The sequence below is a fragment of the Gorilla gorilla genome, chromosome 21 (assembly GCF_029281585.2).
Source record: "Gorilla gorilla gorilla isolate KB3781 chromosome 21, NHGRI_mGorGor1-v2.1_pri, whole genome shotgun sequence".
NCBI lineage: Eukaryota > Metazoa > Chordata > Mammalia > Primates > Hominidae > Gorilla > Gorilla gorilla.
In genome coordinates, this window is record NC_073245.2 from 75,648,490 (window position 1) to 75,674,175 (window position 25,686).

The window sequence follows — 25,686 nt, forward strand, 5'->3', positions numbered from 1 at the left end:
GCAATCCAGAGCTGAAATTCTAGGTTATTCCAGTGTGGCTGGTGTGTGGGAGGCCAGAATTCCTGAAGGCACGCTGGGGTACTTGTTTTCTTTGGAGGTGGGAGGCATTTTTCAGGTCAATATACTAAGCTCTTGAAAAACATAAATGCTTGTTTTGAGTTAGGAGCAGTCACCAGGGAATGTGTAGCTTCCAGAGCAGCTGACTATACCAGTTTTCTCCCACAGAAGGGATGGAACGTATTTCCACAACAACAACAAAAAACCACAGAGTTGGCCTAAATATATCCCGCTGTAGTAGAAACTGCAATACCTTTCACTGGTCGAAGGATGAATTCTCCAAATGGCATTTAAAGATGACATGCAGCTTTCTGCTTCCAGCCGTGATGGAGCAGTCCTGGGCCAGTAACAGCCACAGAGCTGGGTAACACGCTCGCGACACTGTCTCCAGCCATGTCCATGGGAATGGTGCTCAAACAATGAGCCTCCACCCTTATCTCACACCAGACACAACAGTTAATTCAAAGACTCTCACCTAAACACCAAAACCAGAACTACACTTTCCAAAAGGAAAAAACGGAAGATCACATTTACAGCCTTGGAGTAGGCAAAGGCTTCTCATATCCACACAGATGAACGAACTACATCATATCCATAAAGAGGAGTGAATTATGTACATTCAGCAGCTTGGGTGAATACCACAAGGACTAAGTTCTGATTTCCTATCTTGCCCAAATTCCTATCAAAAGGGTCTGGGGAGTCATGCCCTACAAACTATCCATTCTCACCAGATGTGTTTTATTTGACCCTATATATCATGACTTACTTTCCAGTCTCACTCTGGTGTAACATTATGAGACAAGGAAAAAAAAAACGTTTTACGCCAAAATATATTTCCTTGCCATACCTTGAAATTGCCCTGCAAAGTTTCTCGTGGGAAAAACCCACATTCTATAGAGAATCCCCTTCCCCTTTGTTTTCCTTCCTTTCCAGATCCAGGAGATAATCAAGTAAGAGCCAGGCACCCTTTTAGGTCCAATAATTAACATTTCACAACCTGCTGTCTCTGAAGTCTGCTATCTGAGAGCTTCCTCTGCACCAATCAAACTTGGTCTCCACAATCTTTTATCTCAACCTGAACATTCCTTTCCATGGATGCCAGGTCTTCAGACAAACTCAACCAATTGTCAACCAGAAAATGTTTGAATTCACTTTGAACTGTCCCACCTTTCTGAACCAAACCGATGTATTTCTTAAACGTATTGATTGATGTCTCACGCCTCCCTAAAATCCATAAAACCGAGCTGTGCCCCACCACCTCAGGCACGTGTCCTCAGGACCTCCTGAGGGCTGTGTCACGGGCCATGGTCACTCAGATTTGGCTCAGAATAAATCTCTTCAAATATTTTACAGAGTTTGACTGTTCGTCAACAACTCCAAACACCATGCTGCACGACAGAGGCTATCCACAAACGCACCTGTTCCACCTACATGAAGTTCTAGAACATAACAGAAATGATCCACAGAGCTGGGAATCACATCAGCGGTTTCCTGGAGCGCAGAGGGTTTTAGCTACACAGGACACGAAGGAGCTCTCTGGGTGAGGGAAACATTCTGTGTCTGACTAGGATGGTACTTACGTGTTGTCTGCAGGAAACCCTCCTTATATGTAATCAAATGGAGCAGCAAGGTGAAAAGGAGAGACTGGAAAGGGATCTACCAACAACTCTCAAAAGACAGCCGGAGTGTTTACGTGATGATGAGAAAGGAGACTTGAGAGAGTGGCACGGTACGAGGGATAGAGAGGCCGTTACATAGTGAGCAGGTGCCCCCTCGCGAGAACACAGCAACCCTGAACACAACCTAACAGAGCTTCCAAATACACGAAGCAAATGCCAGCACGCCTGCGAGAAGGGGCAAAGCCACAGTTCTCCTTGGTGACCTCAGCTCCCCTCTGAAACCTCCTACGCCGTGTAGACAGAACACTGGCCTGGGTGTAGAAGGCCTGAAGGACACCTCAGTAGGCGGGACCTGGCGGGCATTTCTAGAATGTTCCCTGAAACAGAGCCGAAAGATGTGTTCTTTTCAAGGCTGCGTGGAACCCTGATGAGGACAGACCATATGCTGGACCCGATAACAAGCGTGAAGGATTTGAAAGCACTGAAATTAAATGGAATACTTCCCTGACTCCAGAGGAATTCAATTAGAAATACAAAACAGAGATTCAAAAACCTGACAAAATAGGCACGTCATAGAAGAAACGTGAACAGCCGATAAACGTGTGAGAAGATGCCCCAACTCAAGTAACTAGAGAAATGCAATTTAAAACACAGAGAGAACTGAGAGACTGGCAAAAATTAAGAACCCTTGGTACAGGGGGGAGCCCTGAGAGGAGGTAACGTCGATGCAACCACGGTGGCAAACCCTTCGTCAGCAGCTCATTGAGCCGACCACGCACCCTTCCTTCCCACGGCTGAGCGGGAGCTCCTGGGTCAGCCTCCCTGCCAAAGTCTGTTCACAGCAGCCCCGAGCTGGCGACGGGTAAATAAGATGGTGGAGCCACGCGGCGGAGCCCGCAGCACAGTGGCCCCGCAGCGAGCAATGACCCGGGATCGGGAGCCGACAGAAGGGCACGCCTGGCGCGGCCATGCACAGAACCCAGGGCCAGGCAACGCTGGGCAGAGGTGTTGGGTGACCTCGGGGGGTCGTGGCTGGCCGGGCTGGGCAGGGGATTCCTGGGTGCCGGCTCTATGCGAATATTCAGTCTGAAAGAAAATGCCTTGTCATGCCGCTGAGGATTCATACGCACGCTGTGTACGTTAACCCGCGAGGCAGGCAAATGCCAAGAAATGCCAGCTCGGATTAGCGCAGCGGGAGCGCCTGTCTGCAGACAGGGAGTGTAAACGGCACAGTCACGTGGAAGACACGTTGGCATTATCTCCTAAAACCCAGTGCAAACAATCCCACTACCAGGTGTTCCGTCCTAAGCATCGAGCTTCCAACCATGGGTCAAGAAATCAGTTTTGTGGGTCGCACCCAGCCTTTCCTACAGATTGAAATAGAAGACACTTGAATAGAAAATGCAAAGCACGGCACACGTGGTGACGGTGCGTTTTATTCATTGAAGTCTGTGCACACACTGGGAGCACATTCCAGGGCTTGGCAGACATTGCCTGCAGAAGCCGGGCGGCCGCACCTGGGCTCGGCGGGCCACACGGTCGGCGGGACTTGGTCCGTGGGGCTGGCCAGGCTTGCGTCCCCAGGTGCTGTGTGTGCTGCGCCTCATCCAGCATTTCTGGTGCAAGGTGAAAGGACTCGGCCACTTTAGAAGCCCGAAGCCGCCTCTGCTCCAGGGGGCACCTGCTAACCCAGCAGTCCCACAGCAGCCGCGTGCCCTAGAGTGTCCTGGGCCCGGCCTTAACTTACAAGGGAGCCTGAGTGACAACTCCGGAGGCCAATGCCATTGAGAGATTACCACGCTTCCTGAGAGGAGGGCCATGTCGCCCCAGGCCGGGCCACACGGGAAGCACCCAGGCCGGTCCGGAGGCAGAAGGGGCTGGGAAGCCCTGGCCAGGGCCTTCACTGGGGCCTCCCCTGGGAAGGAGGGGGCAGGGTGGCGCGAGCAGCCGCAGAGGGGCCGGCGCCCCCGCAGGCTTTGAGCTGCAGCAGTGTCTCGCGCTGCCTGGTGCCTGGCACAGGGCGGGGAAACATTGGCTTAGTGTGAGACTTTGATAGGGGGTCGGGGGTCACAGCCCTGGCAAGGTGGGTTCTAGGCAAGCTGTCCACCCCCGGGAACTAACTGGCCCTAGGAGGAGCAGTCCTGGGTCGGAAAGACGTTAAAACATTAACAGATACAGAAAATAAACATGCATAACGGATAGAGTGCCATGCACACACCGGCACCTCCGTTCCTTATCACCGACAGCTGCAAGCAAAGTCCACGAACAGGTGATGGACAAACTGCATCTTAGTTTATTTAGACAGAAGAACACTGCTCACAATTGAAAATGAAGGAACAGACAGCAATGAGCTACGGACACACACAACAGCACGGATGAAGCTCTAAGTCATAGGATGAAGAAGCCAGACATCAAAGGCTCCAACTGCAGGATTCTGACTCCTCGAAGGTCGTGAGCCGGAGAGGTCAATCCACCGTGCTTAAGTCAGAGCCACAGATGGGGAGGGACGCCGACAGGAAGGGCTGGAGGGACCTTCTAGGGGCTGGGGTCTCCGCTGAAGAGCATGCATCTCGCCATGTGTAAATTTTACCTTAATTAATAAAAACAGCACTGGACGCAGATACGCCAACATTGTTGTCAAGGTTAATTTGGCGTGGGAATATGGTGCTTTATTTGGATTTTTTTTTTTTGAGCCTCAAAAAAAAAAAGAAGAAAGGGAAAGGGGTCTTCCCCCAGGCAAGCGGCCACCCCCGGCAGGAGGGTCCCCCGGCAGGAGCGTCCCAGCCACTCCGCAGTCACTCCTGACTCAGAAAAGAACAACCACAGCTGGGCCCAGCACCCCGGGCCACTCCCTGCAGCTGCCCACACATCTGGCAGCTGGATCCGCTTATGCAATGTGGATCGGGCTTCTTACATCTGAAATCTGCGTCTCTCTCCCTCGTCTGAGACCAGTGTCTCCTGCCAGCTTCCATGGCCCCGGGATGACCTCACTCTCCCAGGGTCTCCCTGCGTCCTGGGAGCTCTGGCCGAGGAGCAGCAGGGGCTGATGGCGGAGCAGGGGCAGGTCAGAGCTCAGCAGATGGGGTCCTGAATACACGGGGGACGTGGGAGGGGCCAGGGGGGCTGGGGATGCCCAGGATTTGGCACGGGGGTCTCTGCGTCCCACCCACTCCTGGCACAAAAGCCCCAGCCTCAGGACCCCGGTCACAGGCACCCGGGGGTGGGGGTGACCAGCAGCAGTTCGGAGGCAGGTGTGGGCAATGTGGGCCTGAGTCTCCTCCCCACTCACGTCACTGCCCGCGGGGACACAGCGGCATTTCTGGGGCACTCGGCATGCCGGGTTCCTAACCTCAATTATTCATTCTGCTCTCAGGCACCTCCTGACGAGACCCTGGCCCAGGAGAGCTCGGCTCGGGGACAGAGGAATGAGACTCAGTGGGACGCAGAGCCCAACCCCATCCCCGCCCCTGGCTGGATGGGGTCTGGGGGCAGCAGAATGTGGACCACTCAGCAGGAGGCTTCCTGACTGTCTCCTCCTGAACCAATGTCACTCACAGGCAGGGGACACGCCGTCCTGGCCCCGCCCCTCTGGGCCCTTGGAATCATGGAGGAGTGGGGCAGCCTGTGCCCATCCCAAGGGGAAGTGTGTCCCTGGGGACACTGGGGGGCTGCCGGGTGTGCCATCTTCAGGGGGTGCACTGCCGGGCTCCAGGGTCATGCCTGGAAACATTTCAGGCCTCCCCCACCTCTGGGTACCGCCTGCAGGGGTGAGGCCGTGCTGAGCTCTGCCTGCCCTGCCAGGACGGAGGGCATGGGCCTGTGTGGAAACCCCAGGGCTCCCTGACTCCCATGAGGCTTCTCAGGGGCTTCCTCCCCCGAGGGTCCCAGCATCTCCCAGGTGGAGGTCCTCAAGGATGCCCCCACCAGCTCCCCACAGCTACTGTAGCAGGAAGTCCTTCTTCCCGAACCCAGAGCCCAGGGCGGATCTCCCGGGCTGTGCGCCAAGGTGGAAACCCTCAGGGTCCTGGGGTAACCAGGGCCCAGGTCTGGACTCCATTCGGGACCTACCCAGCTCCGGGGAATCACCACACAGAAGCACCCCAGGGGCTGAAGCCACTAGGCCCCCGTGGAGCCCTGGCCACCTGCCAGAGCCCTGGCCCTACGCCTGGAAGGCAGAGTCCTGGTCTCTGGACTCGCTGGGGCTGGGTGTTCCTGTCCCCCGCGGAGGGCCTGCGCAGGGGAGAGCTGGTCCCGCGTGGGCCTCCCGATTCTCCCCACGCGGAACCAGCTCCACAAAGCTCTGTTCTCCAAGGCTCCTTGGGCACAAGACTTGAGTTCTCACTAACTTACCCAAAACACAACCAAACACAATCCCTGCCTGGACCCTCTCCTAGCAAAGCAGATTGGAGCGCTGCTGGCTCACCCTCATGGGGCCCGAGAGGCTCAAGGACCCTGGGGGAGAAGCTGAAGCCCACACAGGCGCAGGACACGGTGGGTGGGAGAGGCGGCCGGGCCTCCAGAAGACGGGGCGCTTGGGGCTGAAGGGGCGTGAACTCCCTTCAAGGGCCCCTTGGGGCGGTCGGGACCATCACCAGATCTGCTGAGAGACTGGGAGGAGTGAGTTCCATCTGCAGGGGAGCTCAGGAGACTCTTGAACTGGACTTAGCCCGAGTCCTGCAGGTAGAAGGCGCCGACCCCCACCTCTGCGCCAAGCCACTGCCTCCTGGGGCCACAGTCCAACCAGAAGCAGCTCCACACTGGGTCTCCCCAGAGGCCGTGTCCCCGTCCAAGGCCGTCTTACAGCAGACACAGAACAGGAAGGATAATTTGGCAAACGTGTGGCCCCACAGAGTCCAGGGAGAAGCCAGCCCGGCCCCAGGCCGGCCGCAAAGATGCTGACCCCGTGCACTGCAGCCCCAGGCCACGCAGGCTCCCGGTCCCTTCCTAGATCATGCCAGCCAGCCAGGGCGGCAGGAAGAGGCCCACCGTCCCCAGCAGGCAGACGATGATGAACATCCAGAGGAAGATGCGGTCGATGACCATGGCCACGTACTTCCAGTCCTCCTTCACCTGCAAGCACAGACGCCGTCACTCCAGCACGGCCCGGCCGCCGCCGGCGGGGAGAGCCCTCAGGACCCCGGCGCCGCCGGCGGCAGCTTCTCCACCTCCCCACCTTCCACCCGAGGCAGCCATTGCTGCTGGTGCACGCGGCACACAGCTGCACCAAGGGGAGGAATTGGGGTGCACGGGACAGCCAGTGCTCTGCGGGGGGCATCATCACCATGGTATGGGGCAGGAGGACCTTGGGACCCTGGGAATTCCGGCTGGGCAGACCCCCTTGTGGAGACAAGCTCTGCTCTATGCCCTGTGTGCCCCCACCTCTCAGCAGGCGGCCTGTGCTCCAGGAAGGGGGCACGGGGGAGGGGGGCTCAGGCACCCCGTGAGCGGTCTGCTCTCAGCTCACCAGCGCTGGGAGGGGCCCATCCCCCTCCCCGTTTTGCAGATGGGCAAATGTGGCCCGGGGGGCACAGAGGGCGGACGAAAGCAGCACACATAGAGCCCACAGAGCTGCCGCCATCTGCAGTCTCTCACTCGAGCCTCCCCTGGCCTGTCTTGTTTTCACACTGAGGCCTTCAGGGGCGGCTGCGGTTACATATCTGAACGGGGACAGCGGGTTCCGGCTCCAGGTCCGGCTTCTAACCCCACACTCCTGGGGCTGATGCAGGTCGGACCCCCCCCCCCCCCGGGTGACCCCCAGGAGCAGAGGCCTAGGGAGGGCAGAGGCAGTGGCCTGGTCAGGCCTGGAGTCGGGAAGCCACTCTCAAGACAGCCGCTGTGTGCAGCCCAAGGCACTAATGCCGCTGGCCACTGCCCTTGCCCCGGCTCCCCCGTCCCGCATCCCCGGCTCCCCTGTCCTGTGTGTCTCCAGCTCCCCCGTCCCGCGTCCCTGACTCTCCCTTCCCGCGTCCCCAGCTCCCCCGTCCTGCGTCTCTGGCTCTGCCGTGTAGGACCTGAGACAACCCCCAAGCTGATGAGCTGCCTCTGGGCCCGGCCGTGAGGGTGTCCTGGGTCCCAGGCCTGTGGATGCTGAGGGATGGGAGGGATGTGCCGCGGGGGCCTGGGCACACTGTGGGGACAGTGCCGCCTCCTGCTCTGATTGTTTATAGCAATCCCGGGTGTCCTGATGGTGTTAAACTGAACCAAAACGGCCGCATTTATCTACGGGAAGCCTGAAGGCAAACGGGGTCACTTATAAATAAAGTCCTGCCCAGGCCTCGGCTCTGGGGGCAGGGACGCGGCCGCCCTCTCGCCCTTTCCTATGTGCCTTTAGTTCCCTGGGTTCTGTGTGCCGCGTTCCATCCACCCTGAAGATGAAACGCAGCCGCAGACCAAAGCCTTCCCTTTGTCCCCGAGGTGGCTGCTGTGAAGTCAGCTCTGCTCCCCACAAGCCCAGAACCAGGTCAGACAGCGGCAGCAATCGGCCCAAGAAGGCTGCTGGAGGGGCCCACGCTGCGCAACCGCCGAGCTCAGACCCACTGCCAGCTTCAGGACCGCTTTGATCAAACACCTAAATGCATCTGACCCCACGGTGGCACAGCCCGGGCACAGCTGCCTCTCGCTTCAAGAGCTGGCAGCAAAGCAGGGTCCCGACGCTTCTCCAGGCTGCTCTCGCGACCCCAGAATGTTCTGGAACCTGCAGGAGGCTTTGCAGCTTCTTGGGATTCAGTGGGGTGGCTGTGTGGGGTGAGCAACTCCCTCACTTCTCAGGGGTATGGAGCACAGGCTCCTCGCTTTGGGGCTCGCTCAGCTAGTGGGGGCAGGCACCAGATGCGTCCGAACAAACCATCGAGGATGGCGCTCTGGGGTCCTGGCAGAGGTGGCCCCTTCAGACGGAGGTGGCCCACTGAGGGCGCCAGGCCCTGGCACCAGGACAAGAGCCGGGAGGTGCCGGCGACAGCAGGTGGATGGACAGGACAGATGCCGAGTTGCCGCTGTGGACGTCATGGGCTGCACGGCCGAGGCCGAGACCCCCGGCCACCTGTGTGCCCCACCCGTCCCGCCCCATTATCCTGTCTGTGGACCCTGGCCCCTGTGCCTCTCCCCGTGTGACAGGCAGTAAATGTCTGCAGAAGGAAACAGGGAAGCTACCTGGTGCTGGGGTCAGGCAAAGCTGGCTCAGCCCCAGCCTCTCCTGCATGGAATGGGTAGGAGACTGCACAGCCATGGGTAACACAGACATGGCTGCCACTTAGCAGAAACTGTGGCTCCTGGGGCCTCTGTGCAGCCAGTGCCTGGCACTGGAGGGTGAGGGTAGGTGGGCTGGCCCCGGGCCCCGGGGGGCCTTAGCCGTGGGACCAGCGTTCTGCCCCCAGCCCCTGGCTCTCCCACCTGTCCCCAGCTTGGCCGTGTGGGGCTGATGGTCTTGGAGCTGTGTCCCTGTCCCAGCTCCTTCCTCCTGCCACCACCCCATCCCATCCCATCTTCTCTGAGCCCCCTACATCCAGGCCCCAGATACGGAGGGGCCCCGGGAGGCCCACGGGGCAGGCACAGGCGCACTCTGGGGAAAGGGCCTTGGCAGTGCCTCGTTGCGTTCTGCGGACTTGGCCATTGCTGGGCAGGAGTTCCCAGAGCGCCCCCGTTCTGTGCTGGAAGGACGCTGCCTGTGGCCCCTCACCGTGCCATCCGCCGAGGCCCACTGTGTCCCGAAGCCGGAGACGGCACCGGGATCCACCCTGTGCCAGCCACTCGGGGCCCCCTGCCCCGCTCAGCCTGGGACCTGCGGCCACATAGCAGGCTTGGGAAGAGGCTGCTGCAGCAGGGGCCACACCCTGCACCCCAAAGCGAAGCAGCCTGAGGCTTGGGCCCGGCTCCTGGATTACACACCAGGAAGAAAGGGCGTCCGCCGGTTCCGTCTGGGTCAGAGGCGCCCAACACAGCCATGGGCGGGACTTACCGAGAAGTCTGTGTCTTCGGCCTTCAGGTGGTCTGCAATGTACTGGACACCCTCCACCGCCCGGGTCAGGGCCGGCGACAGGGGCAGGTGCCGGGGCGGCGCTTTGGTGCTGCGGGCCTTGACCGTGGCGCTCGGGGACACCGAAGAGGGCTCCTTCTTGCATGTGCATTTGCACGGAGAGGGCTGGTCTGGGGGTGGGAGCTCAGCCGAGTGGGTCTTGCAAGAGGCCAGGGCGCCGGCAGCCTGGCCACCTGCCTCGGGGGTGGCATCGTCTCGGGGAACACAGTACTGGATGCTCCGAGACCGGCACCGGACGCCGCCTTCCACCGCTTCGCCAGGGCTGGACATGTGCTGGACACTGAGGGACCTGGCTTTGGCCAGCCCTGGTGCCTGGGTGCCGTGGGGCAGGCGGCAGGGTCCAGGCGAGGGGTGGGGGCTGGCTTTCTCAGCTTCCAGGGGCTGCTGAGCAGGGAGCTGGTCAGAGGGTGACTTGCAGGAAGGCCCAGGCTCAGCCGACACATCCAGGGGGACGCAGAAGGACGGTGAGGGCGGGTGCAGGCTCTGGGTGCCGCTCGTGGCAGGGGGCTCCCCTTCTGGCTCGGGCCAGAAGCGCGGGGCACTGGCCATCTTGTGCATGGACTCGATGAGCCGCCGGCAATTGTCCTTGACCACGGACGGCCGCTTCATGAGGAGCAGGCGTGGCACGATGTCCAGGAAGACCCTGCGTACCCACGTGGGCATGGTGTGCGTGCGTGGCGAGCGGTGGTGCACGTTGAGCACGAAGACCGTGATGACGATGGACAGGGTGACGAAGATCATGGTGAACAGCAGGTACTCGCCGATGAGCGGGATGACCAGTGAGGTGGATGGGATGATCTCGGTGATGAGCAGCAGGAAGACGGTGAGCGACAGCAGCACGGAGATGCACAGCGTGATCTTCTCGCCACACTCGGAGGGCAGGTAGAAGACCAGCACGGTGAGGCAGGAGATGAGCAGGCAGGGGATGATGAGGTTGATGGTGTAGAAGAGTGGCAGCCGCCGGATGACGAAGGCGTAGGTGATGTCCGGGTAGATCTCAGCGCAGCACTCGTACTTCCTGGTGTTGTAGGTGCCCACGGCGTCCACGATGACCCACTCGCCACTCTCCCAGAAGTCCAGCTGGTCCACGCGGCTGTGCATGTTCACCAGGTCGATCTTGGCCTTGTCGTAGGTCCAGGAGCCGAATTTCATGGTGCAGTTCTGCTGGTCGAAGGGGAAGAAGGTGACGTCGATGCTGCAAGAGCTCTTGTAAATGGCCGGGGGAGTCCATTGCACCCGCCCGTCATGGAACAGGTGGGCCTTGGTCAGGTGGGTGACCGCGAAGTCCCCGTCAGCACTGGGCAGGAAGAGAGTGAAGGGTGTGAGACCCCCACATCCATGCCCATGTCCACATCCACACCCATATCCATGCCCACATCCACACCCACATCCACGCCCACATCCATGTCCACGCCCACATCCACGTCCCACACCCACATCCACACCCACATCCATGCCCACATCCACGTCCACGCCCACATCCACACCCACATCCACGCCCACGCCCACATCCACACCCACATCCACGTCCATGCCCACATCCACACCCACATCCACGTCCATGCCCACATCCACACCCACATCCATGCCCACATCCACACCCACATCCACATCCACGCCCACATCCACACCCACATCCATGCCCACATCCACACCCACATCCACGTCCACGCCCACATCCACATCCCACGCCCACGTCCACACCCACGCCCACGTCCACACCCACATCCATACCCACATCCACGTCCACGCCCACGCAGAGGCATTCTCATGTCACAGGAGCACAAAAGGGCTGGCGGCCTTGCCCGGGTACACTGTTTGTCTTCTCACTTACTCGTGCACCTCGGTTTATCATCCCTGAGCTGGGCGTAGCACGTGGTTCAGAGAACGGGAAGGGACCTACAAGTGCCTGACACACATAATCACTGCTGCTGGTGATTATCCTTATCCATGAGTGGCGCATGGATGGGGCTAGTCTCCCGGCATCGCCTCCTGGGACACACGGCATCCCCATGTCCCTGCCCCTCCAAGCAGCACCCCGGGCCACCATGGGAATTCCTCACCCAGCTTCTGCCGTTAACCCCAAGGACTTGGAGGCCACCTCCCAGTGTGTGAGCATGAGGACACCAGGGGCCACAGAGGCAAGGACAGGTGTCCTGGCCACCCAGGGCCAATGCAGTGGGACTGCATATGCACTGCCCAGTTCCAGGTCCACGTCTGAGCCACTGGCTCTGGACTCTCTTTTGCCTTGGGGGACGTGGGTGTTCTGTCCACAGGCCCAGGTGGGCAACAGAGCAATGGAGCGAGGGGCTGATGTCCCTTGAACTCCTCCTGGTAGGCAGAGCTCCCAGCCCCAGCCCCTGGTCCCATAGACAGCGGCTGGCTGGGTGGGACGCACTGCAGGAGCACATTCAGGGCTGAGGCAGCCAGGCTCGCGGGGGCAGCAGCCGACCTCCCCACCCCCACCCACAGAAGTCCCCACCAATGGGAAGCCTGAGGCCCCATTAAATCCCTAGCGTTGGCAGGCATGGGGCCAGGCTCAGCTCTGTGGAGGGCGCTGGGGCACGACGCGTCCGGGGGAGCGGCTGCCCAGCCACACACCTCCTGCTCCACCTCTGCCAAGCTGCCTGGACCCCTGCCCATCCCTCCTCTGTCTCATTCCCTGAGAGCCTGCTCAAAGGCCAGGGCCTCTCCAGGTACTTGGGCAGAGCTGGCCACTGTTCCCCGAGCTTCCTCTGTGCCTGCCCCCGAGTCCCAGGGCCGGACCTGCACCTCAACCTCCCTCCCAACCCTCAGGGACCCTCCCTCCCAACCCTCAGGGACCCTCCCTTTGTGGAGCCGCTGCTGCTGGAGCTCTGCCCTCCAGGTCGGGGAGACCTGGCCCCCCACGGTCTCAGTCGGTGCTGAGCCTCTGCCCCCCTGAACTGGTCCTGAGCCAACACCGCTGGCTGGGCTGCCGCTCAGCTGCAGAGGGAGGGAGACCCAGCAAGAGCCACCAGCTGCATCTCAATGCGGCTCCGGCCCAGCACAGCCTGGCTCCCGAGCGTCCCTCCAGCGGGGGGCGGGGCTTTACCACCTATGTCAGTCTGGGTGGATCAGGCTCAAGTTTGCTCCCTCTCCCCAGCCCATCTCTCCAAAAACCAACGCCCTCCACCTTCTGAGGCACAAGTTAAAAGATTCTCATACGGCAAGCGGGTGACTACTCTGTTCAGCACACACTCTACAGGGAACGCCACGGCCATGCTCAGCGAACAGTGCAGGTCTGCGCCACTCTGGGAGGGCCCCCCTCCCCCAGGGTCCTCTGCCCGCGCCACAGGAAACGGGACAAGGTCAGGGCCAGGTCCCCCAGCCCCCAGGTCCCCCAGCCCCCAGGTCCCACAGCACCCCTGGGCCGCGTCACTGCTGCTCCCTGCCCCGCCCACCCCTGGCTCCAGCCGCCCTCTGGGGAGCCTTTGAGGAGAACCCCGTTTGGGCTGAACCACCCGGCCGTGAGCCGGCTCTGGACTCGCACCATAAAGCTGCACCCTGGGAGCAGACAGGGTCTGACGAGCCGCCCAGTCCAGCAGGTCCAGGTTCCTGCTCCAGGGCCCATAGGCTGGCGTGAGACCCTCTGTCCCCTCCACCCCAACCCCAGTCCAGGTCAGGGATTTCTGGGCACCTGCCCCAAAGGGCCAACCTTAGAGAAGCCCCAAGTGGACAGCAGGGCCCCCAGCTGGGGGTGGCCAAATCCCAGAGAAGGGCCGAGGCCTCCCACCCTGCAGCCTGGCCGGCCACCAGCCACAGCCACCTGCTGCCCCAGAAACAGGCCTCCTCAGCGGGAGCAGACCCAGCACCAGCGGCCACTCCAGGAACCCTGGGTCCTGTCCGGAGACAGCCTCGGTGACAATCCCAGCCCCAAAGAGAAAACTGGGGTCACCCCACTACATCCCACAGGCCATGGTGAGGAGGAGACACAGGAGAACATGGGGTGGCAGCAATCCCTGCTCTCCTGAGCTGTGGTCCTAGGGAGCTGTGGTCCTAGGGAGCTGTGGTCCTGGGGGGGCTGTGGTCCTGGGGGGGCTGCGGTCCTAGGGGGCTGTGGTCCTAGAGGGGGCCAAGGTCCTGGAGGGGCTGTGGTCCTGGGGGGGCTGCAGTCCTGGGGGGGCTGCGGTCCTAGGGGGCTGTGGTCCTAGAGGGGGCTGTGGTCCTGGAGGGGCTGTGGTCCTGCGGGGGCTGCGGTCTTGGGGGGGCTGCGGTCCTGGGGGGGCTGTGGTCCTGGGGGGGCTACAGTCCTAGGAGGCTGTGGTCCTGGGGGGGCTACAGTCCTAGGGGGCTGTGGTCCTGGGGGGGCTACAGTCCTAGGAGGCTGTGGTCCTGGGGGGGCTGTAGTCCTGGGGGGCTGTGGTCCTAGAGGGGGCTGTGGTTCTGGGGGGGCTGTGGTCCTAGGAGGCTGTGGTCCTGGGGGGGCTGCGGTCCTAGGGGGCTGTGGTCCTGGGGGGGCTGTGGTCCTAGGTGGGGCTGTGGTCCTGGGGGGGCTGTGGTCCTGGGGGTACTGTGGTCCTAGGTGGGGCTGTGGTCCTAGGGGTGTTGTAGTCCTAGGGGGCTGTGGTCAGGCAAGAACTGTGATCCTTGTGGGGGCTGCGGTTCTGCAGGAGGCACTGTAGCCCTAGGGTGGGATGAAGTCCTGGGAGGACTGTGGTCCTGGCAGGGAATGTGGTCCTGGGGGCCTGTGGTCCTAAGGGGCTGTGGTCCTAGAGGAACTGTGGTCCTGGGGGAGCTGTGAACCTGGTGGGGGCTGCAGTCTTTGGAAGGCTGTGGTCCTGGTGAGGCTGTGGAAGTTGGGGGGCTGCAGTACTCAGGGGGCTGTGGTCCTGGGGGTTTGAGGTCACAGTGGGGGCTGTGGTCCTCAGAGGCTTCGTTCCTGGGGGCTGCATTCCTGGAGGGCTGTGCACAGGCACCCAGAGCGGCTTCTCTGCCCAGCCCATCCTGGGCGTTTCCACTTCTCCCTGAAATGCGTCCATGTGAGTCACACAGGCAGATTCGGTGCATGGTCCTGGTGGCAGGGAGCTAGGTGGCTGGGTGGCTTGCAGGGGGCAGGGAGTCTGTCCTCAGGGAAGACCACCCGCCGCCCACTCACCACTGACCACCTCCCCAATGCACCCTGGAAAAGCGTCCGGCCCTCCCACTGCCATTACTGGAATCAATTGAGTTGGAAGAGGAGCCCAGTCGTTCTTAATCATACAGCAGGGTTTGTAGGTCAGGCGGGTGCCCTGGGGCCTGGAAAGGGCTGTGGGCAGATGGCTGGGACAGGAGAGGAGGAAGGGCTTCCATTTGCTTTGTTTGTGGGAGCTGTGACCCTGCCGCACCCAGGCCCTGAGCCTGTGGCCAGAGATCGTCCCTGGAGGACTCAGCTCAGAGAGCGCTGGCTGCCGGGCGCAGGGCCCTCGGCACAGATCTGCAGGAAGGACAAGTTAGAGGACAGCAGCCTCCGGAGGCCACCGTCTGCCACGGCCAATCCGTGGCAACGCTGCCCTGGCTTCCAGGCACAGAAAACCCGTTTCCATGACCAGACTTCATCTTGGCCTCCTAGGAGCCTGACATGGGCTTGGCCCAGCCCGAGGCTTTGTTTGCTGGGGACCTGGCGTGACATGTCCTGGGCAGGGCGTGAGCGTGCAGAGAAAGCAGAGGCCCTAGTGGCATGAGAACCGTCTGGGGCTTCCTCACCCCTCTCCAGGGCACCCTGCAGTCCACACTATTCTCCCAGAAAGGCCAGGATGGGGTCTGATGGCGAAAAGCACTCCTGCCCAAAAGGGCTCTCCTGCAGCCGTCAAGGGTGGGGGCAAAGACGTCCCGGGTCAGGAGCCAGCCCCCAGGCCTCAGGACTGGTCCAGGCAGGGACACTGTGTCCAGGTGCCATAGCCACTCTCAGGCCCCTCTGGCTCTGACGCTCCAGTGCTGAGACCCAGGGATGCCCTCAGCCTGTTTGCTGGCCTGGGGGGACCCTTCCCTTCTCAACCCACACCAATTTCTCCATTGCTCCTGCTTCTTCCTTCCTGGGCCTGGGCTGGCATGCATGGGGCTGGCATAGGCCCCGCTGGGCCAGGCTGGGCCTTGGTGGAGCTCCCTGTCTGGGCAGGGGCAGGCCCTGGCCACTCCTGCCCACCAAGACCCTGTAGAGGACTCACTTGTTGTAGAGGACGATGTCCGGCCGCCAGATGAGCTCGGAGGGGATGCGGATGGAGGTGACATTCTCATAGTCAGCTGGGTCCCAGCGCAGCTTGTAGTCGTGCCACTCCTGGATGGGGTGGGGCGGGGGGAGGCTGCAGGGTGAGGGGTGTGGGGGAGGGCAGGAGCGGGACAGGGCCAGGGTGGGGCAGGGCCAGGGCAGGGCAGCAGGGTGAGGGGTGTGGGGGAGGGCAGGGGTGGGGCGGGGCAGTGCCCTCCCACTCACCTGCTTCACCCATACGTTCGTGGTCATCATCTGGTTCTTCTCATCCTAGGGCACCGAGAGAGGAAGGGGGCCAGTGACCCCTTGGTGTCTTTCTCTGGCCCTAGGTTTCCTCATGCACAGCCACTGGCACAAGGACACGGCCAGGGCAAGATATGGTGGACGGGCGACCTCTGGAGGGGGTGAGTGCCCCGTCCCTGGAGGCAGCCGAGCCCAGGATGGGGACTCTGAGGGGACCTAGGGATGTGGGGACAAGGCCACAAACATCTCCAGCAGGAAACTGGAGAGGAGGTCGGCGGCCTCACAGGCTCCCCCAGCTAAGGACAGGTGTGGCGGGCATGGGGAGCCTCCTTCTGCCCACCTGCCTTGCTCCCTCCTGGCCCTTGGGGGCAGCCCTTCTGCAGACAAGGCCCCCACGTGGGCACACACAGCCAGCAAAGCTGCCCCTGGCACATAAGTGGGTTCCACTGCTGGCCAGGGTGGCCCCTCCAGGACTGTGCCTCATGACCTGAGCAGGTGGGACCTGTCACTCAAGGTCACTGTGTGCAGCTGGGCCACTCACCCCAGCCCCTTCCGACCCACCCCACCCACCTCCTTCCACATCCCCACAGGACCACGTCCCCACAGACCACATCGCCATAGGACCACATCTCCATGGACCACATCCCCACAGAACCACGTCCCCACAGGACCACATCCCACAGGACCACGTCTCCACCAACCATGTCCCCACAGGACCACGTCCCACAGACCACGTCCCCACAGACCATGTCTCCGTACAGGACCTCATCCCCTCAGGACCTCATCCCGTGTGTCTGAGGAAGCTCCAGGGTCCTCAGAACCAGCTTCATGTGGCCGGCCTGGCCCTCCTGCCCAGTGTCCTGCCCTACCCCCTTGCAGCCGTCATTCTCAGGCGCCCTTGAAGCTGGAGGGCAGGTCAACACTGCACATTTCACCACCACTCAGCACTGGCCTGGGCTGGTTGGAAAAGCACTGGGTCTTCCAGACCCTCCTCTGTAGTCAGTCCTGGGGCCTGAGCTCACACGTGCAGCTCACAAGCCCTCCCCTCCAGGACAGACCCTGGTGATGGCATCTATAACAAGTATCCGAGCCCACAATGGGGGCACAGGTGAATCCCCAGCCCCTGGTGGGACGGGCAGAGTGGGCCAGACACAAGGCAACCCCTTCCACATACACGTGGCCCTCAGCCTTAGGCCAGCACCCAGGAGCATCAGGCAGCCCCTTCCGCGCACACGTGGCCCTCGGCCTTGGGCACCCAGGAGCGTCAGCACCCACGTGTGCATGTTCGTGTAAGTCCTTAGTCGGCTGCAGGGTGGAGAGAGGGGTGGGCAGCTCTGGGAGTCTTGGTGCTGGGTGTGCTCCAGGCCTCAATGTCTCCTGGGCAAACTGGGGACTCTGTGGTGGCGTAGGGAGCCATGGATTGAGCCCTGAGAAGCTCAGGTAGGCAGCCAGGTGGGGGGTGGCAGACCCAGAGCCTTGGGCAGCTGCCAGCGGCCGCCTTTGCCAGCCACCACTTTGCAGCCGTGTTTGCAAACCTCAGCAGGCTTGCCAAGCCTGTGCAACCCGCATTGTCTTCTGGCTGGGCCTCCGCCAGGGACACTCCACAGGAGCCACTCAGGGGCAGTTCCAGGACACTGAGGCTGGAGGTCTGGGTGGCCGACCCTGGACGGGGCTGGCTGACTGGAGTCTCCATGCGCCGCCCTGCATGGGCAACTGCCACCACTGAGCAGCCTGTCCACGGGAATGTGGCTGCAGCTCCCCACACCTCCCAAAGCCCCGGGGGTGTGGCCCACTCAGCCTGGGATAGTGAAGCAGCTCTCACCCCGTTTCACAGGCCCCAGGCCCAGGGTTACCCAACACGCACAGCACCAGCCTCCCAAAGAGAGGAAATTCTCCCGCAACCCGGCAGCTCCTCCCTCAGCGGCAGACCCAGGCTTGGCATCCTGGCAAGGTGTGGGCTGGGCCTCTACAGCATACAAATGCCTCCCCATGTGGGGGTGCCCTCCCTGGACCAGCGAGCTGGGATTTGGCAGCAGGGCTGGAGCTGGCGGACTTCAGTGTGGAAGACGAGCCCCTGCAGCTCAGCTGGCCATTGGCTGCCCACTCGCAAGTGGGCCAGCTCCCAGAGGCCACGGCCTGCCCAACCTGCCCTCCTCCATGGTGGCAGCCCCCAGGCTATGCACCCCCACCCAGCCAGGTACCCTGAGGGATGGTCTCACCCCATTTGGCGTGGCTGAGCCTGGCTGGGAAACGTGGAAATGTCTCTGCTGCCCCTTACCCGGCCCCTCCAGGGCCGCCGAGACCCCCAGACAGTCTGGCTCAGGCCTGGGTAGGTAACCAAGCATCTCAACCGAGCACAAGGCCGAGCCTCCCGAAGCTCAGTTCTCTCAGCCTCGAAGCCTCCTGGTTCCTATCCCTGCCTTGGGGCTCCATGTGCACTGGCCCATGCTGCAGGGGCCTGGCTGGACCAGTAGGCTTCCTCCCAGCAGCCTCCTGGGCCCCCCACTAGAAAGGAAACATACTTCAGACAAACAGAACTCGCCCAAGACTCCCCCAAACCCCACATTCCAGATCTGTGGGTGAGGGGCCTCTGGGGCCAGCTAAGGTTGGGGTGCTGCCGGGACACCACAGTGCCTGCTCCTGCCCTGGCCCCTGCCCCGGCCGGTTGTCCCTGTTGCTCCGAGGTCACAGCGTGCCCCGCCACCCCCAAGCAAGGCCTTTGCTGTTCTTTGCTTCCAAAGGTGCCTGGGCTCTGTACTGAGAACCTGGCCACTTGGAGTGTTCCCACGTCAAGGGGGAGGAAAGGGCAGGGCCTGGCTGGGACGCTCTGAATCAACCCTTGGCTGGGGCTCAGGCGGGGCAGAGCAGGTGGCTGCCGTTCTGACGTACCAGCCCGGGCCGGACACTCACAGCCACGGGGAGTGATGATGGCTGTGTCCCCTCTGCCCAGCCAGACCCCTGTGCTCCTTGCAGGGTAACCTCAGTCACAGCACACGATGGCCACGCCCTCACCTACCACGTCAATGAGCTGAGCGATGGACAGGCCGAAGCGAACGAGGACCACGTCCGAGATGTTGGCCACGGGTCGGGACCACTTGTTGTAACCGGAGAAGAGTTTCTTCAGGAGCCGCTCCTCGGCGTGGGCCCGGGTCTCCACATGGCTGCTGGCTGCGGGGAGAGGCAGGCCAGTGGCTCAGGTGCAGGCGGGACAGGAGCCGGGAGCTGTCCAGGAGCTCTCCAGGCTGCCCCAGCCCCCTGCCCAGCACGTCCACTTCCTTTCAGCTCCTCACATGAGCACTTCCCACCCCAGGACCTGTGTGTGTGCCGGGCGTGCGCTGTGTGTGTGTGTGTGCCGGGCGTGCGCTCTGTGTGTGTGTGTGTGTGTGTGTGTGTGTGTGTGCCGGGCGTGGCGTGCGCTGCCCTCTCTTGGCCTCCGTCTCTCTCCCACCCCTGGGTGTAATTGTGATTTCCTCGGGGAAGCTTCCCAGGCCCCTCAGCCCACGGAGGCCTTCCCAGCACCTTGACCGCACCACAAAACCAGGCGGCGGATGGGCCGAGGACTGCTTTGGGTCTCCTGTCACACTGACTTCCAGGGAAGGGCTGTGCTCTAGCAGCTGGCGAGCCAGAGGACACTCGGGGGTAACAGCAGCAAAGGAGGGAGTACAGGGCAGCGGGGCCAGCCCAGGCAGGAAGAGGGAGGAAGGGGAAGGAGGATCGGGCCCCCAAAAGCGCCCGCTTCCTACGGAACCTCCCGTGGTTCATCAATCCCCTGATGCCCGAAGAGTGTTTCAGATGCAGACCCCAACGAGGTGCCAGCCCCCTCCGCACCCCAGCCTGCCCGTGCTGTTGGTCAGACCCAGAACGCCCTTGATGAGTCGCTCTGGAGGAGCACAGCCCTAGGTCCATCTGTGCTCCAGGTCCCGGGCCCCAGGATCTGAGGCGTTCCCTGCCTGTCCTGGGCGCTGCCATAAGGGGCGGGTCTGGGCGGAGGGGGAGACCTCCACCTCCCTGGTGGGTCCCGCTGGCCTGAGAGCGCAGACAGGACTCGGGGAGGGGGAGGGGTCAGTTCTACACCCCTGCGAGCCTTGACTCCCAGCCCAGAGTCCCCACCCGCGACCTTGTTCTTCCTGCAGAAAAGGTGGGTGGGGGCCGTCAAGGGCAGAGGCCACCCCTCTGATCCCCTAAACCGGAGGAAGCAGGCATGGGGGTCTTCAGGGAAATTTAGCCGGATGGATGGGGGAAGGGCGAAGGTGGCCCCACCTCTGCTCAAGTTCGAGCTTTTGGGGCCAGCCCTGAAATAGCAGCGGAACCCCCCACACCCCGCGGAAACCCCCTTTCCCAGCCCTCCGCATTCGCCGGCGGTTAACTCCCTCCTCGCCTGGCTCAGCCCGGGTGCAAGCGCAGCCTGTGCGGCTGGGGATGGGGAGCCTCGCGGTCGCCCAGTCGCGCGCATCCGCGGCTTGGGACCGCAGTCAGGAGCCTCCCTCCCTCTGGCTCTGGGGGTCCCAGGCCATCCGAACGCGGGCGAAAGGGGGCCCATCCCGCGCCCCGTAACTTACCGCGCAGGAGGCCGGTCCCCAGAAGCAGCAGCAGCGGCGGCAGCAGCCGCGGCGCTCCGGAGCCCCCGAGCTCCATGGCGCACGCACCTCGCGGGCTCTAGATGCGGGCGGCTCCCGGCTCCCCGCCGCTTCGAGGCCAGTGCGCGCCCAACTTCATGTCTCCCGCGCCTCGCGGGCCGCTTCGGCCGCCGGGCCCGGTTCGTCTTCTCCTGTGGGGCGCGGTGCGGCGGCGGCAGGGCAGGGAGCGCCGGGCTGTGGGCTCCGTGGCGCGGCCCCGCCCGGCCCTGCCCGCCTCAGCCGGCTGGGAGGGGGAGCAGGGGAGGGGGGAGGAGGGGGAGCAGGGGAGGGGGGAGGAGGGGGAGCAGGGGAGGGGGGAGAAGAGGAGGGGGGAGGAGGAGGGGGAGGGGACGGAGAGAGAAAAGGGAGGAGGGAGCAAGGGCCGGGGAGAATGAGCGGGGATGGACCGCGCGCCCAGGGGGACGGGGAAGCTGCGCTGGGCCCCGGGCGGGGGTAAAGTTTCCTTGTTCTTCTGGGGTTCGAGACGTGCCTGAGCCGGGGACGGGGACCCCCGGGTCACTGAGTGCGACTGGGGGGTCCCGGAGTCAGTCTGACCTTCCTCCCCACATCTCCAGCCTGGGTGCCCGCTCCCTGCCTGCAGGGGTGGGGGGCGCATCTAGGGGATCCGGCGCAAGGAGGGGCACCCCTAGCACATCTGGGTTACTCTATCGCGCCAGCCGGTGTCTGCAGCCTGAAAATCGCATCTCTGGTCTTGTTCCCCAGCGAGCCGTTCAGGACTCTGTCCGCCTGCAGCCCCCGCCTTCCCCGGTAGCTCCGCCGAGACCCAAGAGGCGTCCAGAGGGGAGCCCAGGCGCACGGTCCCCAGGGAGGGGCCCCGCCCTCAGGTGGGTGCCGAGGTGGCCGCCCACAGAGCAGCAGGTGCGTTGGAGGAGGGGCGCCTTGTGCGGCTGAATCTCGTGTGCAGGAGGAGAGGGCAAGGCTCTGCAGAAACATCAGACCCGGCCATCCCTGCAGCCGCGCCCCTGGCCCAGCCTCAGACTCTGCAGCTGGGATCCAGCCCCCCGAAAACGGAGATTTCCGTCGTCGTTGGTAATGGAAGGCAGAGCAGAAGGGGCTGGAGAGGTCCGGTGACCCTCCGCATTCACGCCCCTCCCTCCAAGGCTGCAAGGCTGCTGGTCGGGCGAGGGGGCTCCGTGAGGAGTTGCCTGCAGCAACCACCCCCCCTCCAGCACAGGCCTCCGGAGCCCTACAGCTCCTGCCCCTCCCATCGCCTCTCCCATCTCCCCTGTCCCCACCCCCCACCTTCCTTCTCCTCCTCCCCCCAGCTTCCCTGAGCAGCCACTGCTCCTGCCCACCTCTCTCTCCCCTCCCTGCCCACCTCTCCTACACTCCTGGTTCCAGGTTGAGCTCATGGCTCCTCATACACCTGCTTTGGGACGGGCAGGAGCTCTTCCTCACTGGCCAGAGCTGTCTGTCCGCTCTGTGGGCAGTGCCTACAATTAGAGCTTTCAGAACACACAGCCGCTGCACAGTGGCTGATCCAACCACGACACTGCCCTCCTGAATTGCCTGGTCCAGCGACAACACCTGCCCTGCTTCTGTGGCCTTCCCACATGCTGGTCCAAGCAAGCTGGATGCAGGGACCCCCTGCACTTCCACGGCCCCCTTGAGGTGGCTTCTTCAATTGTCCCTACGTTACCAAAGAGATAACGCAGGTGCAGAGAGGCCGAGTGACTTGCCGAAGCTCACAGTCAGTACTGGGATTCCAACTCAGGCCATCTGGCTTTAGGGTCTGCACCCCGGCCCCCTGCTTTAGGGTCTGCACCCCGGCCTCCTGCTTTAGGGTCTGCACCCCGGCCTCCTGCTTTAGGGTCTGCACCTCAGCCTCCTGCTGGCCTCAGATGTAGTTTGGGGCTGAGGTGCCCTCACTGGGACAGCCTCCTGGGAGATACCAGGTCTACTTTCCTGAGCTCTTTCCTGGAGCCATGGGTGTCCACCACCCACCCTGCTGATGGCTCTCCCTCAGACCACCCTGCAGATCCAACCCTCGATGGTTTCAAGGGCCTGTTTCCCTAGGCAGACTGAAGTCCCCCAAGGAAGGATTCCCTCTCCTCCTCCTCCTCTCCTTGCTCTTCCCAAGCCCCTGGGCAGTGCAAGACCCTGGTCCTTCTGGCCTACATGAAGCCCCTCCATGGGCCAGTTTTGTGCCGGGAACTAGAAGGTTCCAAGCTGGATGGATATTTGGGCTGAGCAAGCAGCTGGTAAACACAGGGAGGGGAGAAGAGCAAAGTCCCCCGAGGCCCCGTGAGGGCAGCCTGCTGACCTCTGACCTCTGACCCACTCACAGAACCCCACCCCCGCTCCCTGCGGCACAGCCCATGAGGCTCCCTGCTTAGGAAGGGGACAGAGAGGTGGCAAGGCCAGCGGCTCCCGCATGGTATAGAGTGGCCTCTGCCCTTTGGTTCAGGCCCCACCTTGGTGAGAAGCCCCTGCCTGTGGCGTCGCAGAGCAAATGCCATTGGCAGAGCCAAATCCACATTCTTTTGTGAGTGGAGAGGCCAGCCATGCTGCGGTCCCTGCTGGAGCCCCTGTGAAACGGGGTTATCGTTTCTCTGACTTGGCAGCTGGCCGAAACGGGGCTCATCTGCTGATAAAGTGATGTCCGCCTTGTGGGTTCCACACCCTCGTGGGTGCCTCACCCTCCCGTGGCAAACCAAAGACCTCTTTGGGAAGAGGACACCCCTGCTCCTGCACTTGGGCTCATGGTTTCCGCCTGGACTTGTTAAAATTGAGGCCTCCTGTGGAGATTATCTGGGGTCACAGCAGAGCGAGGGGCGTGTGGTGAGCTGGGTGAATCCCTGAAGGGCAGCCTGAGGGCCACGGATGTCCACTCAGCTGTGCGTGGGGGAGTTTGTTTAACTCCAGATTCTGGAGCTCCACCCTCAGAGACTGTTCAGTCTCGGGTGAGGCCTCCAAATCTGTGGCTTCCACCAGCCATTGCTGGCAGCTCTGATGCAGGCGGCCTCAGAGTGCCCGGAGAAATGTCAGCTTAGAGCCACTTGGCCCAGGGCTGATGTGGAGGGTCAGGGTTCCCCACTGCAGCCAGGGCTCAGCCCGAACCTGGTGTCCTGGCCTGGGGCAGGGGCTGGAATTTGCCCCCCGTTGGTGCAGGGGAAGAGGCCGTGAGCCTCGGCAGGAGCCTGGCAGAGGCTCTGAGACTAAGCCAGCTTTGCCTTTTCTGTCTCCTCCTCACTTTTCTAACAAAACAGGCCCAGGCTTCCACAGGGTCAAGCGGTCTCAAGCCGGCGGCTCTCCCTGGTGGATTCCTGCAAGTGAGTTCACTCTGAGAGCTCAGCCAGGGCCAGCAGGCCTGTCTCTCCCGGAGCCAGGGGCCAGGCCGGGTCAGCTGGACGCCCGGGGCTCTGGTGATACAGCCCTGCGGCCGAGTGCACACGCTCACACACATCTGTCCAACCTCACTGGCTTTCCCTTTGGATTTGCTAATGCAGCAAGATTAATCAGGTCTAACTCATTAATTTGCACAGCCCCTCCCTCCCACCTGCGCCCGCTGGAGAGCACTGGTTGTGGGAACCCAGTAATCACCGAGGCTGAATTAGATTCCTACTCCACATCCTGGCCCTTGCCTCTGCTGCTCCTGAAATTGCTGCTTCAAAGGAAACAAAAACTCTGGATTCAAAGTCCAGTGAGACCAGATTTGGGGGCACAGCTTTTCTGTGGCCTGAGCCGCCCTAGGGGGCTTGCGGGTAGGTTGGGGGACACTACCAGGCCCTTGCAGATACCAGCCCCCGCCCCCCACCCTGGGGGACACAACCAGGCCCTTGCAGACACCAGCCCCTGCCCCCCACCCTCCCCATGTCACCACCAACTCCAGGCTGCCACTGGCTACGGTGCAAAGCAGCTCCCCTGGGAGGACAGCTCTGGGGGTGATTTTTCTCTCTCCCTCACTGCTGTCTACCTGCCCATGGTAACCGAGGGTTTGTAGTAAAGGTGAGAGCACTGAGGGGCACCAGCTGAGCCTGAGCCGCACCCAAGGAGATGGCTGTGGGAGGCAGGAGGCATCCAGCCCCAGGTCCCAGTGCTGGGACGCGCTGTGGGCTCAGCCCATGGACAGGGGGCCCTGCCTGTGCTCCCATCCCCCCCAAGGGCCTCCCCCTCCTGCAGCTGGGCCTCGCCCATCCCTACCCTGCTCTGTGGAAACTCTGTCCCACCCAGCACCCCTGAGAGAAAGGGGAAGCCCGGGGAAGGGCGGCACTCCCCCACCTGCTCTGCCCGACTGTCTTCCTGGCACTCTTCACACCAAACGTCATGCGTCTGCTCTCTGCTGGCCTCCCCTGTCCCCCACCTGCCAACAGTGCCAGTCCTTGAGGGCAGGTCTGGGCTTGGCAGGCAGAGCCTGGCTCTTGGGCCACAGTGACCACGTGGACAGATGGACGGATGCCTGTCCAAGGGCTAAGGGAGGGTTGGCCCAGAGCAGGCCTGTCACCAGTGACCACCTCACCCCTCCCCGGAGTGAGGACCCATGTCTGCAAGGAGTCACGGGGCCCAGGAGAGGACTGAGGAGGGTTCAGGACAGGTGGGAGCAGAGACGCTGGGGCCCCGGGGACTCAGTGCCGTCAGTTCTCACCACATTGACTTCCCTGTCATCCACCAGGACGGGTGGGGAGTAACTCTGTCCTGTAGCCTCCGTGAGTCTGGGAAGGCCTCCTCGCCCTCCCTTGGACCCGGGGGTCATGCTCACCGCCTGGTGGCCCCCAAGCACCCCTCCCTGCCAGCTCTGCCATGGGGCCCGCCCTGGAGACAGAGTGCACCCAGCCCTGCGGGAGTCCCGGCTGCTGTTCCCTCTGGGGCTATCAGGAGAGTCAGGCCTGGGCTCAGCCCCTCTGTGGGGCCAAGTCAGTCGCACCCCATCTGTGGGGCCTGAGCCCCATGCTT

The 25,686-nt window shown here is 62.4% G+C and overlaps 1 protein-coding gene across 3 annotated transcripts; it reads right to left on the minus strand.

Annotated features, from left to right (window-relative positions):
• Positions 1-3,096: 3,096 nt before the first annotated feature.
• Positions 3,097-21,035, minus strand: CHRNA4 (cholinergic receptor nicotinic alpha 4 subunit). Of its 3 annotated transcripts, XM_031007473.3 has the most exons (6): positions 20,716-21,035; positions 19,173-19,324; positions 16,139-16,183; positions 15,873-15,982; positions 9,631-11,005; positions 3,097-6,746 (listed from the first exon to the last, which is right to left on the minus strand). In XM_031007473.3, exons 1-6 carry the CDS (start codon positions 20,789-20,791, stop codon positions 6,621-6,623), a joined length of 1,884 nt encoding a protein of 627 aa, XP_030863333.2. In that variant the 5' UTR covers positions 20,792-21,035; the 3' UTR covers positions 3,097-6,620. The 3 variants fall into 3 exon arrangements, with proteins under 3 accessions (XP_030863333.2, XP_055228624.2, XP_018872293.2); XM_055372649.2 differs by lacking the exons at positions 19,173-19,324; positions 20,716-21,035 and adding an exon at positions 18,376-18,637 and having other exon boundaries at positions 3,691-6,746; XM_019016748.4 differs by lacking the exons at positions 16,139-16,183; positions 19,173-19,324; positions 20,716-21,035 and having other exon boundaries at positions 3,691-6,746; positions 9,631-10,869; positions 15,873-15,958.
• Between the last annotated feature and the right edge of the window lie 4,651 nt (positions 21,036-25,686).